This window comes from Lycorma delicatula, chromosome 8, assembly GCF_047948215.1.
Source record: "Lycorma delicatula isolate Av1 chromosome 8, ASM4794821v1, whole genome shotgun sequence".
Classification (NCBI taxonomy): domain Eukaryota; kingdom Metazoa; phylum Arthropoda; class Insecta; order Hemiptera; family Fulgoridae; genus Lycorma; species Lycorma delicatula.
The window spans coordinates 101,389,937-101,405,938 of NC_134462.1; the positions used below are offsets into that span (position 1 = coordinate 101,389,937).

General features: G+C 31.5%; 1 protein-coding gene across 1 annotated transcript in view; it reads right to left on the bottom strand.

Annotated features, from left to right (window-relative positions):
- bma (SCY1-like protein bma) overlaps positions 1-16,002 on the bottom strand; it is an 823,269-nt gene that overhangs the window by 269,417 nt on the left and 537,850 nt on the right. Inside the window, exon 5 of the mRNA XM_075374176.1 lies at positions 13,995-14,140. Coding sequence (XP_075230291.1) covers positions 13,995-14,140 — 146 coding nt within the window. The remainder of the gene's footprint in view (positions 1-13,994; positions 14,141-16,002) is intronic.

Below are 16,002 nucleotides of genomic sequence, written 5' to 3' on the forward strand. Positions count from 1 at the left end.
CACACAACCCGGTATGATGAAATTCAGGCGATGCTATCTAATACATATAAAATAAAAACATTCATAAAATTATTCTGTCGAAACACGGAAAAAGAGGGCTATTTTATTAGAGGACTTAGAAATAAGCTGCAAAAAATTGATAATTCCAGGAGAGTATTGGTCATAGTTCTATCGAATGGTGTTTCATAAATATACATTGGTTCTTACAGAAGAGCTTAATTTGATGTGCGGCAGAGAGGATGCGACTGGAAAATTATCTGAATTTTTCGACAGTGGTAACAAGAATGCTGGGGAGGGAAAACGGAGAACAGGAAGTGTTCGTCTGTCCGGCTTTGGAGGTAGGGGGCTTCGAACGGTGTGTGCAGTGGTAACGAGAGCGGTTCTATTAAGTTGTCAGCGTATAATATTGCAAATTTAGAAAATAAGCGAAGTCATTTAGATCTTTTTAATTTTGTTAGTAATTATGATGGGATTTTTTTTCTTACAGAAACGTATATTGAATCTGATGCAGTAGATTGTTGGTGTTCAGGTTACTTCATTCGACGGCTGCCGGCTGTCAGAAATTCACCAAGGGGAAGAGATAAAGGTGAAACTATAGTGGACTATAAAGCGGGCTTACAGCATAAGATGAGTTTTTTAATTTGGGAAGAATGGACACTATTCTATCTCAGCATCCACAGAAGTACACTTTGTTCTTCCCAGTTTATTTATCGGGAAACAGTGAAGTAGAATGGGAAGAATGTTTTGTGAACTGCAAATTTAGATGGGGGATCATGGGGAGAACAGATGTTTTCTTTTGGTAGGGATTTTCGATGCTAGAATTGCTAGTGATCAGAGCATACTGGAAGAGTTATATACAGGTGCCGGGGTTAGAGCGCACAAGGCGGTCTAAAGATGTAGCTGTAGATAAAAAGGATCTAAAATTAATAGAAATGTGAGTCTTTTAATTTAATAGTGTTGAATGGAAAGATAGGTGGTAATAAAAAAAAAATATATATACTTTTATTGCTGGTAGGGGATTCTCAGTTATAGATTTTACTTGTGTTTCGTTTGATGGATTAGATCTAATTAAGGATTTCGTGGTCGTTCTAAATGCATTTTCCGATCATACGCCAATACAAATTGAAACTTACGATGAACTTAATAGTCAAAAGTTCTGCCCTTGTTCCCAAAATTGGTCTAGAACGATTTATTTTACATAGGTTGCGAGAATTTTGTATAATATTAGGTCCATTACCTGCGAACTCAAATGAGGCAGTTGATCTTTTGAACGATTTTATTTATAGGGCGGCATCTAATAAGTTAAACTCCGGTAAATTTTCAACTTAAAAGTCAAGGTGATAAGGCTGTAGAGCTAGGTCATCCCTTTATATCTTGAGATTTCGCCTATTTAAGGTCTTATTTTTCTTAGGCACATTTGTTAACAGTTAGAAAATAATATTTAAAAAAAAAAATTAAAAAATCGCACCCCCACCCAAAAAATGCTAAGTGGGTAAGTGATGTAGTATACCCACTTAGCCACTAGTGCGCTCTCAACACAAAGAGCATTAGTGTAGCACTGAAATACCGCTGCTAAAGTAGTTTCCTATGTTGTGACGTCACAGGTGAGCGATAGAATTAAATAAATTAATAGTATTTTAATGTAAAAAAGTATTTAAAATGGCCGCTAGTACTGCCATGCCCGTGCGAATAAAATAAGATATGCGCACACGCTTTAGTTAGAATAATTGGATTAAATAAACAAAAAATATTATATTTAAATAAAATATAAATATTTTAAATTAAGTTGTGTGTGTAAGACGTGTATCAGAAAAAAGCCGCGTGACGGCTAAGTCCTACAGCCGTGTTGTCAGTTTTTTTATATTTATATACGTGAAAAAAAAACTATGGAAAGATAACATTAAAGGTAAAAATAATACGTATTCCTGCAATCTATATAACCTTAGCTCACGTTCGGCAGTAATATGGAACGCCGATTATCCGGATTTACCTTTTCAAGGACGAATCCGGTTAACTGGAAAATTAAAAAGGATTTATCATACGTACTGGATATACCATTTTTTTCTGTGTAATGGATATCACACTTAATATAAACACAAAAAAATATAAAAAAATAAACGTATTTTAGTAAAATTAAAAAGATAATCAGAACATATTTACGATGTAATCTGTTGTATAGATACCCTAATACCTTACAAAAATTCATCGAGTAGAAATTTGCCAATAAAAAAATCAGAATTTACAAAAATTATCTGAAAGAAATTAAAATTTACTGTCTTATTGTTTTATAAAATATTTCATTAAAAAAATATTTACAAAAACTTACTGAAGAGAAATTGAGTTAAGTTAGAGTGAGTTAAAAAAAATATAATTTCTTAAAAAATTACAACAAATCGAAAAAATTACAATACGTTTAATAGAATAAAAGTCAATAAACTAAACATCCTCCTCTATGAATCATGAGACCTTGCCGTTGGTGAGGGGGCTTGAATGCTCAGGGATACAGAGAAGCTGGACCGTAGGTGCAATCATATCGGAGAACCAGACTAAGGAATGATTCCTGAAAGAGGGCAGCAGCTCTTTCAGTAGTTGTTAGGGGCGTGAGTCAGAATGACTTAAACGGTCATATCAACATCACTCAGTCCTCTGAGTACTGCGCAGCTGAAGCAATGGAAAACTACAGCTGCTTTTTTTCCAAGAAAATGTGGCTCTGCATTTTCACATATACAATAATGGAGGCGCCTTCCTTGGTAAAATATTCCGGAGGTAAACTAGTCCCCCGTTCGGATCTCCGGGTGGGGACTACTAAGGAAGGGGTCACCAGAAAATTAAAAAATAACATTCTACGAGTCGGAGCGTGGAATGTTAGAAGTTTAAAAAAGGTTGGTAGGCTAGAAAATTTAATTAGGGAAATGGATAGGATAAATGTGGATGTAGTAGGAATTAGTGAGGTTCGGGGTGAAGAGGAAGGCGACTTTTGGTCAGGTGATTTTAGAATAATTAACTCAGCTTCAAATAATGGGCAGGCAGGAGTAGGTTTCATAATGAACAAGAAGATAGGGAAGAGAGTAGAGTATTTCAAAACGCATAGCGATAGAATCATTGTAATAAGGATAAAATCAAAACCTAAACCGACAACGATTGTTAACGTCTATATGCCTACAAGCGCCCATGATGATGATGAGGTAGAGTGTGTATACGAAGAGATTGATGAAGCAATTAAACACGTAAAAGGAGATGAAAATTTAATAATAGTTGGAGATTGGAATGCAAGCATTGGAGCAAGCAAGGGCGCACATATTGAAATTTATTAATTATGTAAAAAAATGTTTGAGACGACAAATTTGAAAAATAAAAAACATAACTGTAAGTAATTCTGTTTTAATTTAAACCATGTTCAAAACTGCACCATTCTTTTATGATAACCCTGTATTTATAAAATAAATAAATATATATTGTTATAAAAATGGCAGTATAAATAGTTATATCGGTTATTTGAATGAAATTTTATTTTCATTTCATTTTATTTTTTACATAATTTTGTTGTATGTAAAATGTTTTTGGATTGCAAAAACTCAACGACACTTTCGTCCGCATTCGTTGAACTTGAAATGAAATGAAATTATGTGACTCCATAATTACTATAAGAATAAACAAAAAATGTTAATTTATAAACTGTCTTAACCTGGTTATTGTCAATATCAATATTTCCTACTATTTTGAGTTATTTCCAGGTGAAAAACTTGCAAATTTTCAGGGATTCTATTGTAGAGAATAAATTGTTATTTTAAGAAACAATTTATCTTTGTTTTATTAATATAATATGAACAAAAATCTTTTTAAAACATTACTTTAATGTTAAAAAGTAGTCATATTTAATTGTATTAAAAGGTTAGAAAGGTTTACATAAAGTGTAGAGAGAGTTAAAGTCAGCGAATAAAACGTAGGTGGATATAGATATTACAGCGTTTACAGGTATCACTAGGTGTTGATGACAAACGTAATTTGCAACATAGAAGGGAATGGAAACCGATAGGGTCACATCAAGTAGTCGGGTTACTACCGGCGGTCGCTTGCGTGGGATTAATCCCAGAGGGGGTTATTTCTCCTCTGCGACGAACGACATCAATATTTAGGTTGTCTCCCGATTATCGATCACTCGGTCTATCCCGGTCCGTTTAGTAGACCCGGCCGACGCCTGGAATAGATGACCTGGCTTTTAAGGGTTGTGCACCCGAACGGGGGTAAGCTTCAATTCACAAATAATCCTCTTTAATGATATCCTTCAAGATTATCAATGCTTCAATACAAGAGCCCCTTTAATATACGCTGAACTACACCGATAGAATAGAAGTAAACATTCTACAAACTAAACTTTTACGACCGTTTCGATGAAGTAACTGAGAAAACATTAATTAATTTTATTAAATAATGTAGAGGTTGTATTTATAGAGAAAAAGAATAAAAAAAGTTATTAATTGGGGACGACCACTGTTTTCAAAAAAGTGTCTTAGATAGACGATTTAACCGAAACAAATTTTAGATGATTCTGTACAGACTTCGGGTATTCCATACAAAGTTATTTATCACAAAGTTATATATCAAAGTTATAACAGAAACTTGTATAAGTTCTTTTAACCCGATGATATGTATTTTAAATAGGTTGATATTATAAACATTCATATAACATCCAGATGAAATGTTTCCATTCTACAACGCTAAGATGTCAACGATAAGATATATTTCTTTCTGAAAAAATAATTTTTTTTCTAATAATTTTGTAAAAGATTACCTCACAGTAAACATATATATTCAAAAATGTAATAATTTAAGCAAAAATAAACTTGTTCTGTTAAAATAATATGAACCATTTTTTATTATCAAAAATATTATTACGTACATATTGGTTCCTGCTCTAAAAACTTATGAAAAAATATAATACTCTGAATAATATTCAGAGTATCGATTAATATCTTATTTTGTTAATTTCCCGCTTAGCACTATAGAAGAGCTGTAGCTTCATATTGCTTTAAAAGGGAAACTATTGTAATCGGTCCAATTTGAGCATATTCGGTTTTCACCGGATCTTTACGTTTTGACACCTAAGACACTCAAAAAACACAAAAACCGGATGAAAATGTTCGTATGTACGTGTGAAATGTTCGGGGTTTCACACCATATATACCCAGAACTACCCGACTGATTTTAACCAAACTTGGCCAGATTATTTCTATATATGTGGTACTGATGCCATTAAATTTTCAACTTAAAAGGTGAAGGGAGTGAGGGTGTAAACCAAGGTCACCCACAATATCTCGAGATTTCACCTATTTAAGGTCTTACTCTTAGCCACATTTGTTAATTAAAAAATATTTCCAAAAAAAATTTGCAAAATCGCACCCCCAGCCCAAAACATGGTCTAAATAAACTAGTGCCTAAGTGGGTATACTGCTTCATTAGTACCTCCTCTCACCATAAGGAGCGCTAGTGTAAAACTGACGTACAGCTGCTGTAGTCCTCTTCTTTCTTTTTCTGTAACCACTGTAAGGTATTTTTTTTTCTTTTATTTAACCTCTGGGTTCATCGCTAAGATACTGCTAGGATGAGATGAATGATTTGTAGCATGTTTGAAAATGGCCGCGATTCGAACCCGGGACCTCCGGATGAAAGGCCGAGATGCTACCACTCGCGCTACGGAGGCCGTAAAGTATTAGAGGATGATATGTATGAATGTAAATGAAGTGCAGTCTTGTACAATCTCAGTTCCAAAATTCCTAAGATGTGTGGTTAATTGAAACCCAATCACCAAAGAACACTGATAACCACGATCAAGTATTCAAATTCGTATAAAAGTAACTAACTGCCTTTACTAGGTTTTAAACCTTAGTACTCTCGACCTCGAAATCAGCTGATTTGCGATGACAAGTTCACCGCTAGACCAATCCGGTAGGTTGTCTATACCGCTGTAGTCGTCTACTACATTGAAACCGGTTTCTTTAATTAATTCTTTATTAAAGAAACCGGTTTCGATACCGGAAAAAATCTGGTTTATCAAGATGGATGAACTATCGAAAGCCATACGCTAAAATATGTAATTTTAATAAACACAAAGAAGCGAAGTGTTAATTTGTCAAGGGAATATAAAATAACCAGTATAAAGATAAATTAATAAATCCATTTTCACTTTACTTTACTGTTATTGACGTTGTAATTTTCATACTGTTTATGACTATCTTGTCAAAAACATCAAAGTCAGATAACATTAAAAGCTGTTCAAACGGAAATTTATTAAAAATAATAAACATTAAACGACAAAAAAATATTTTTATTTTAATTTCACCGATATTTTGTATTAAAAAAAAATTACTTTGTAACATTTCAATATTCTTTCATGTATTATTAGAATTTTCATGTAGAGTACAAATTAAAAAAGCTTTTTTACGTAATATTTTTTTAAAAAATCTGATGTGGACACCATATGACTTCCTTGTACGCCTATTAAATTACATATACACATTTAAAAAAAATGAAAAGTACATAAAATATTATTTCATTAATAACCTAATATTTTTAATATATATATATATATATATATATATATATACATATTTTTTTTTTGTTAATGAATTATTAATTATTGTAATTTTTTTTTTACAATCAGAGGTTAATAATTATTAATAAATCAATACATTTAAATTAAAAAAAAAAAAAGCAGATGAAGTCTGATTTGAACCGATGTGCCTTCTCCTTGTAAGATCCAAATATTTAATTAATTAAAATTTTATTTGGCTATACCTCTGGAACAATTGAAAATAAGTGCCGCTTGAAAAGCTGTAAATGAGGGCTTATTACTACAGTTAAGAAAAAGTCCAAAATCCAATTTTTTTTTTGGATTTTGGCCTTTTTTGAACATTTTTGGTTCAGTTGATTGCAATCAAAAGGGGAGGTGCACAACTAAATGTTACAAAAGTCTTAAATATAAAATTTCAGCATCATACGACTAATCGTTTTCTAGTTATGCGATATAAATACGTACGTACAAACGTTACGCCTAAACTTGTCAAAATGGATTCAGGAATGATCAAAATGGATATTTCCGTTAAAATCTGAAAACCGAGAATTTTCGCGATCAGAATTCTTCCTTTACTTCGTACAAGGAAGTAAAAAAAATTAAAATTAATGTATATAAAGTAATAATTACATTAAAATTAATAGGCTTACGCAATTGTCAGAAGGTTTATCCGAAATATTATGGTGTGCGGAAAAGGGTAATTTAAATAACATATAAGTATATAAAATTCTTTTTCCTCACAATTTTTTTTATTTACAATCGATTCCAAGTGAGGGACCACAATAAAATATCCCTATTCATAAAGATATAAATAAGTAAAGTACACACATACATATATAAACACACGCGGACTGAATAAAATCATATAGGCAAGAGTACACAAAAGTCTAATTAAAAAAAAAAAAACTTACAACAATATTAAAGAATAGAGAAAAACAGTAATATAACAAATTCATGGAGATAAATAGAAAGACGCTAGGCTCCTCATCAGGTCATGCTCGTCACAGTATGGAATATTGAACTAGCTTAAGAGTCACTCAGATTCCCCGAACTTGTAGGCGTTTAGGTGACTAACTGTTAGAAAGTTTACATGATTATTATCTAACCGCTGTCTATAATTTGAACCGAACCGTTTCACCTCTGCGTGAACATAAAAATAATTCTAAGTATTTGTAAATTTTTTTGTTCGGTGCAAACCACGATGCCTTCGTAAGCCACCGGCGATCCGGTGCCACGATGCCTTGTCAGATTATTCTGAAAATTTTGTATAATTTCAATGTTAGTCTTGCTCATCGTACTCAGTACCTCTATGCCGTATGTCCAAGTCGGTGTTAGAATCACCTTTTATATTAAAAGTTTGTTGGACAGCGACAAGTGTGAATTCCAGTCTAACAACCAATAAATCTTCTTATACTTCGTGTTTAACTGTTTCCTTTTTCTCTCACGTAATACTTCCACGACAAACAAGGGGCAGAGTGCAAGGTATCGTACGCGGTCAGAGTGTGTGATGAAATTTCCGTCTAGGTGGAGCCGAGAAAAATTACCTCTTCTCGTAACAAAATTTAAACTGATTTTTATTTTATTACTTACAAGGCTATTTAATGGTTAAATTTCTGTATTCATTATACATTTTACGTAACAATAATTTCTTAATAACATACTCCAGCTGATCTTTTATAAATATGCATTCTTACTTTGGTTAATGAAAATTCGCTGCTAAATTTCTACGGTTTCAATATCTTTATGAATCTGACCTTCATTTCATTTGATTCTAACTATAAGGAGGATGAAAAATCACCAAGCTTTTTTTAAAATCTTCATATAAAGGAATTTCAAGCCAAAAGATCCGTTATCTCGTAAATCATATCGTATCGCCGTTTCGGGTCATGATGCGGTTTTCAAAAAGATTTTCTATGGTTTTAACCGTTATCCTTATATCAAAAGCTATAGCTACTTCCTGCAAAAAATCATGTGGTTCATTTACTGGATTATATTTCTATTTATCGCTGAGAAACCTTAGTTTGAAAGAATATGTCACCGTAGAGAATGATACGGACTTTGAAGCAAGAGAGTCTGACCGTTTTGAAGAATTACTGATTTATTCCTCACTGAACCTGTAGTTTTAACATTTTTTAACTCTTGTATGTACGGCGTAAGCCAATTCAACGGATTATGACGTCAAAGTTGCAAGTAATGACGAAATTCTCATCGCCAAACTTCAGATAAATCCATTGAAAACCACTATCCATTTATCAACTAACACTCTATTGTAATTAAATGGCATAAACCAGATCACAAATGATGTTATAATAGTTCTTCTAACTCAAAGTACGGTTTTTTGTACTGTACTAATGATTCAAATTAGATTTTAATGCACAAAACTATGTATACACCGTAAAATAAAAATCAGTTTTTTCGGCAAGCAGGTTTAAATTCTCAAATATTTTATAACAGGTGGGAAATCTTTATTTTATATTCAGTAGTAATCAGCTAATATAATTACTATATTAATTGTTTTTCGGTCCATTTTTTTTACTGAAAATAATAGCGTTCACGTAGAAAAACAAGAACACGTAAGTGTTCATGCTTCACCGCCGGAAAATAATAACGATACTGTTGTCGTTAATAGTGAATTACATGTGTGATTTCCTAATTCTTAATTATTGACCGGTATAATGTATTTAAACACAATGTATCCGTAATTTCACACGATAATTATGTGTTAAATTAGAAAAAAATTTGAAAATGGTGGAGGCGTTTGGAGATATTACACGACCAGGTAATGTTAAATTAATTCCATTTTACAGAATAAACAACTTGTTGCAGTGACATTAGTAAAGAACCTTCGAAAACGTCGAATAGAAAGGCTTACGTTCGGCTGGAAATCCTTTATCAAGTTTGCAAAACATTCTAAAGGAAGTTGTGTATAGGTATTACTGGACAAGATTCCTTCATGAAGTTCGTAAAGACAATACTGACAGAAAGATGGAATTTCATTGTAAAATAGATCCTTATTTTTCATATTTATCCTTATTCTTATTTTATTACATTTGTATTTACTGATTTAATGAAATCCTATCGTATTTATGAAGAAGGAACTTAATGTAACTGGAGTTCAATGTTTGGTGTGAGAGCATAAAAAAAGGAAAGTCAAAGCTCACTTCCTCGTTGAAAGTGTAACATCCGTCCGAATCTTAAGATGTTATACCCGAGCTATTAAACGATCCTGTGTTCGATGTCGTCCTATCTTATGTTTGACAGTAAGATTTGGCACCTCTGTATTAGTTCCTCAAAGTAGAAACTACCTCTAGAAAACGTTTGCTGAACAGATACGAATAGGTTGTTTATGATATGCTAAGTGATACTTTATGATATTATCAACGTTAATGTAATTGTAACATTGGGAATTTTCGTTTTGCGGAATCGTTAAAGACATGTTGTTTTCTTCGAATCCAAATGAACTGAACTTTTTTAAGCAGTCGTTTAATAACTTATTAGATTTTATAAATCGGCACAAAAATGTGTAATTTGAAAAATGTGTAATTCAGTGATTAAGCACTGTAATATATGCATAAGGACAGAAGGAAAAAAGTTCTTTTGATATGTATTTAATGTAGTAATAAAAACACTTCCTTTGTTTTGCCTTTATATTAAGTGATTTTTTTTGTTTTTTAATTTACAATTGTTGAAACTAATTTTTAACGTACTCCAATATATTAGTAATGGTGGATTATTGTATCAAAATAAATGAGCTCTTACGAGAGAAATTAAACCATCAAAGAAAATCGAAAAGCCAATTCCTGTGATCGAATAGTAGCATCTCAGCCTTTCATTCGGAGAACCGGAGTTCAAATCCCGCTCAGGTATGGCATTTTTCATACGCTACAAAATTTCATTTCTATATCCCACGAATAAGCTTCAAACTTATGTGTAGAAATTATTAAAATAAAATTATTTTTTAATGATGTTTGTGTTTGTGTGTGAGTGTGTGTGTGTGTATATATATATATATATATATATATATATATATATACATATATATATATGTGTGTCTGTGTATAAGTTGTAGGCGAATTGAAAAATCAGGTTTAATTTAAAGAGCCTACGATATTTTGCAATACGCCCGAAAAATTTGAAAATTATCTAGCAATTTCTAATCAGCCTGGCATTTTTCAGGCTTATTTTAATGAGCCCATACAACTTTAGGCTAATTAAAAAACATGTAATCGTTTGCGCATTTTTTCTTCCATATCACTGGGTAGTTTCAGAGAAATTATCATTTAACCAAACTTAATCTACGCTCGCTAGTTCAGGTTAGCGAGCGTAGATTAAGTATGGTTAGATTATACTGATAATTATAAGCAATAAAGCTTATATTTGACCTCCATTTCTCTATATAGAGCAAACAATTGCACATTTTCTAATTAGCCTAAAGTTGTATGGGCTCATTACAAGAAGCATGAAAAATATCAGGCTGATTAGAAATTGCCAGATAATTTTCAAATTTTCCGGGCGCAATGCAAAATGACAGCGCTCTTTAAAATAAGCCTGATTTTTTAATTCGCCTATGACATATATATATATCTGTTGATTATTATATATAGGGATACCGGTATACATGACTATACACAAAAAAACACATTCTATTACAGTACAACCAAAAAGTCGATTTTTTAGTCGAAACGATTTCTAAAAATACTTGTAAAAGACAAATAAAACGTTGGCAAATGTTTTTTTCTTCAACGAAATTAACAAACGTTTGCGAATTTATTTATGGAAATCAATAGTATTATTATAAATTGATGTGTTTATAATGATAAAATTCATTTTGACAGAATTAGTAATGACTTGGTTGATTTTATGTTAAATAGTGTAATCCAGATATATGGAGTTTTTAAATCAATAATTATGCAAGCATATGTTTAGTTTTGATTTTTATATATTAATCTTATAAAATAGATAGCTTGTCAAGTTTCCATCTAACAAAAAAAAAAAGAAGAAATTGATTGACATCCAGTTTTATATTTTAATACTGAACTTAGGTAAAAGAATATTTTGAAAAGAATAAATAGATTTCTTTTGTATATAAATCGAAAAATGCCTATCAGTTTTTATTACACAGTTTTTACAGCCTATCTCTTTCGCTCGTTTCTTTCTCTTTCTCTCTCTCTCGCTTTCTTTCTCTCGTCCCAAGTGCCATCACTTCGTATCAGTTCAATCATCGTCCATCAAATATCAGCTATTATAAGTAAAAGTTTTTTTTTTTTATTCTTGTAACAAAATTTTTATGAGTTTTTGTTTACTTCTTTTCTCAAAATTTAATTGTTAAAGTATTAGACATCAATTTAAGCTAGTTAGTAATAGTAATACGATTTAGTTCCAATTGTAATTAAAATAACTTATGACCATTCTAGCCTTATTATTATTATTCTCTAAATATAGTATAAACGATTTATTTGAAACAAGTTATTATAACTGAAAAGGTCAGAAGGCCATGGTACAAAAATAGTTGGACAAAAATACATCATTTTGTGAAATTTCATGCTTAGAATTTACGTTAATAATACATTTAAAGTGAATAAAGGGAATTTCCGTCAGACTTCAAAAAAAGTGTTATAGTCATGATACCAAAGAAAGCAGGGACAGATAAATATGAAGAATACAGAACAATTAGTTTAACCAGTCATGCATAAAAAACCTTAACTAGAATTCTATACAGAAGAATTGAGAGGAGAGTGGAAGATGTGTTAGGAGAAGACCAATTTGGTTTCAGGAAAAGTATAGGGACAAGGGAAACAATTTTAGGGCTCAGATTAATAGTAGAAGGAAGATTAAAGAAAAACAAACCAACATACTTGACGTTTATAGACCTAGAAAAGGCATTCGATAACGTAGACTGGAATAAAATGTCCAGAATTTAAAAAAAGTTAGGGTACAAATACAGAGATAGAAGAACAATTGCTAACATGTACAGGAACCAAACAGCAACAGTAATAATTAAAGAACATAAGAAAGAAGCCGTAATAAGAAAGGGAGTCCGACAAGGATGTTCCCTATCTCCGTTACTTTTTAATCTTTTCATGGATCTAGCAGTTAATGATGTTAAAGAACAATTTAGATTCGGAGTAACAGTACAAGGTGAAAAGATAAAGATGCTACGATTTGCTGATGATATAGTAATTCTAGCCGAGAATAAAAAGGATTTAGAAGAAACAATGAACGGCATAGGTGAAGTCCTACGCAAGAACTATCGCATGAAAATAAACAAAAGCAAACAAAAGTAATGAAATGTAGTAGAAATAACAAAGATGGACCGCTGAATGTGAAAATAGGAGGAGAAAAGATTATGGAGGTAGAAGAATTTTGTTATTTGGGAAGTAAAATTACTAAAGATGGACGAAGCAGGAGCGATATAAAATGCCGAATAGCACAAGCTAAACGAGCCTTCAGTAAGAAATATAATTTGTTTACATCAAAAATTAATTTAAATGTCAGGAAAAGATTTTTGAAAGTGTATGTTTGGAGTGTCGCTTTATATGGAAGTGAAACTTGGACAATCGGAGTATCTGAGAAGAAAAGATTAGAAGCTTTTGAAATGCGGTGCTATAGGAGAATGTTAAAAATCAGATGGGTGGATAAAGTGACAAATGAAGAGGTATTGCGACAAATAGATGAAGAAAGAAGCATTTGGAAAAATATAGTTAAAAGAAGAGACAGACTTAAAGGCCACATACTAAGGCATCCTGGAATAGTCGCTTTAATATTGGAAGGACAGGTTGAAGGAAAAAATTGTGTAGGCAGGCCACGTTTGGAATATGTAAAACAAATTGTTAGGGATGTAGGATGTAGGGGGTATACTGAAATGAAACGACTAGCACTAGATAGGGAATCTTGGAGAGCTGCTTCAAACCAGTCAAACGACTGAAGACAAAAAAAAAAGAAGTGAATAAACGTTTTAAATAACGTTACACGCTACAAATTTTTTTTGTTGAAATTTTAAGTGTGTTAGGTGTTTCTGAAAAAGGTATTTTATGGTTCGTGCTAAATTATATATTGTTAAAAAAAATTATAAGATAAAAAATTAAAGCAAATTGTACTATTAAAAACATTCTAAGGAAATATTTTTTGAAATTTTGAAAATCGAAAAGCCGATCTCCGTGACGGAGTGGTAGCGTCTTGTGAGATGCTCGCTACCTAGTTGAGTATTTACTTCATAAGAACAGATAAATTCATAAGAACAGATTTCTGAAGAAAGTCAGAATTATTTAATTAGTCAATAATATTAGTTAAAATTAAGAAAAAGAATTCACAATAATACTAATCTTTCTCAGTAGCTTAAAATTAAATATAATGTATTTTATTTTTATCAGTACGCGAGATAAAAAGAAAATTACGTAATAAAAAAAAAGAAAAATTAACTTACAAGTTCCAGTTGTTTGAGGTATGTAGAACTGCTATGATTTGCCTGTATTAAAGGCCGACCTTGATTAAATATTGAACAAATAACCATACCGAGCGAAAACATGTCGCTCAGAATGCTGCATACTGAAGATGTTTGCACTTCAGGGGCTGTAACAAATAAAATAAAAAGAAATAAATTAAAATATTAATTTTTTTAAACTATTAAAATAATATATTTACACAACCATGATAGGAATAAAGTTCAGGAACAAAATGCATACAAGTATTTCAGATTTCAGCAAAAACCTGATATATTCCTTGAATGATTTTTATCGAAGATATTTAATCGGAAAATTAAAAAAAATAAACAAAAGCTATTAAAATCAATATATTTTAATTAGTACAAGTAATTAAAAAAAAATTTACTTTTGTTTTAGGCAGCTTTAATTATTATAATTCAAGTTTTGATTAAAGGATAATACTTGTTTTAATACAAAATAAATTTGTGAATTTATTATAAATTATTGCCAAAGCTTTCCTATTAAGTGAATAATATCTAAATCACAACAACCATGGTTAGACGTAAATTGTAGGATCAATTTTCCTTAAAAATGTTTATTTCTGAAAATTCTTCCTTTGTTTTATCCTTAAGAAAACGATAATTACTGTATTTAGATAAAGAAAACTAGGAATGTATACGTTCAGAAATATTAAACATAATTTTGCAAAATATAAAAAAATGATTATTAAAATAAATTGCAAAACAAAAAAAAAAAAACAACCGTAAAACCGTTTAAAAAAAATGAAGATTTTCTTGTTTTATATTTTGTAAATTAATTACATAAAAAATATTTTTGTTCGGTTTATGGTATAGAGCAAGTATATATCCAAAGTCAATTCAAAAATACATGCAATAATACATCCGACAAGTTTTGTAGAGTTAACCAATTCTTCAATGAATCATAGTGCATTACAGAATAAATTTAAAAACAAATTATTAAACAGCGTTGTGTGTAAGATACAAAAGGTTTACCGCGGATAGAGCTGGTGAACTGAATGCTACAAATAATTTAAGACCTGTACGTTAAGATTTTTCAAAATAAAATTACATCTCTTTACGTTTAAGAAAAAGTATTCTCCGATTTCTAAAGTAATTAAAATTATGCGTATTCAAATCCTTTGATTTAAATTGTCTTATTAAAAAACAACCTTGAGATCTTGGGAAGAAGGGATCAAAAAAAAATTGTTTGATTTTCCTATTTAGAAGTATAATATCTTCAAAAACAACTGGTTAAGGTAATATAACTTATAATGCTTAGAGATGTGTCATCAACTAGGAATGGCCCATAAATAGGAGACCACAGCTTGAATCGCAATAGCTTCTAGCGGAAATGGATTTTCTACGGGATTAACTTGTAATATATAGCAGAGGTGCCATAATGCAATGTTCTAAAAGGGTTTTTTTTTTACTGATAGCTGTCTGCAGTTTGCAGAAGAGTGGCTCACCAAGTTAGAAGAGGACACACAGTTGGAACAGAATGTGGTGTGGATTGGTGAAACCAAATTTCAAATCCAAATGTGATGTACGTCAAATCTAAATGTAGTAGTCGAGTACGATGATAAAAGTCCCGGCATCTTGGTCTCTTTTCTTTCTGTTTAGCCACTGGGAATCACCGTCAGGTATTACTTCAGAGGTTAAATGAGGATGATATGTATGAGTGAAGTGTAGTCTTGTACAGTCTCAGATCGACCATTTCTGAGATGTGTGATTAAGTATTCGATCTAATGTGGTTAAGTACACGATCTAGTATTCAAATCCGTATAAAAAGTAACTGCCTTTACTAGGACATGAACACTGGCTCTCTCGACTTCGAAATCAGTTGATTTGCGAAGACGCGTTCATCACTAGACCAATTCGGTAGGTTCCGGCATCATGATATGGGAAGGTGTTACGTACCAAGGAGTTACAGGCCCTTTCTTCTTTGAAGATGGCGTCAATGGTGAGAATTACTTGGAGCTCATTAGGGACA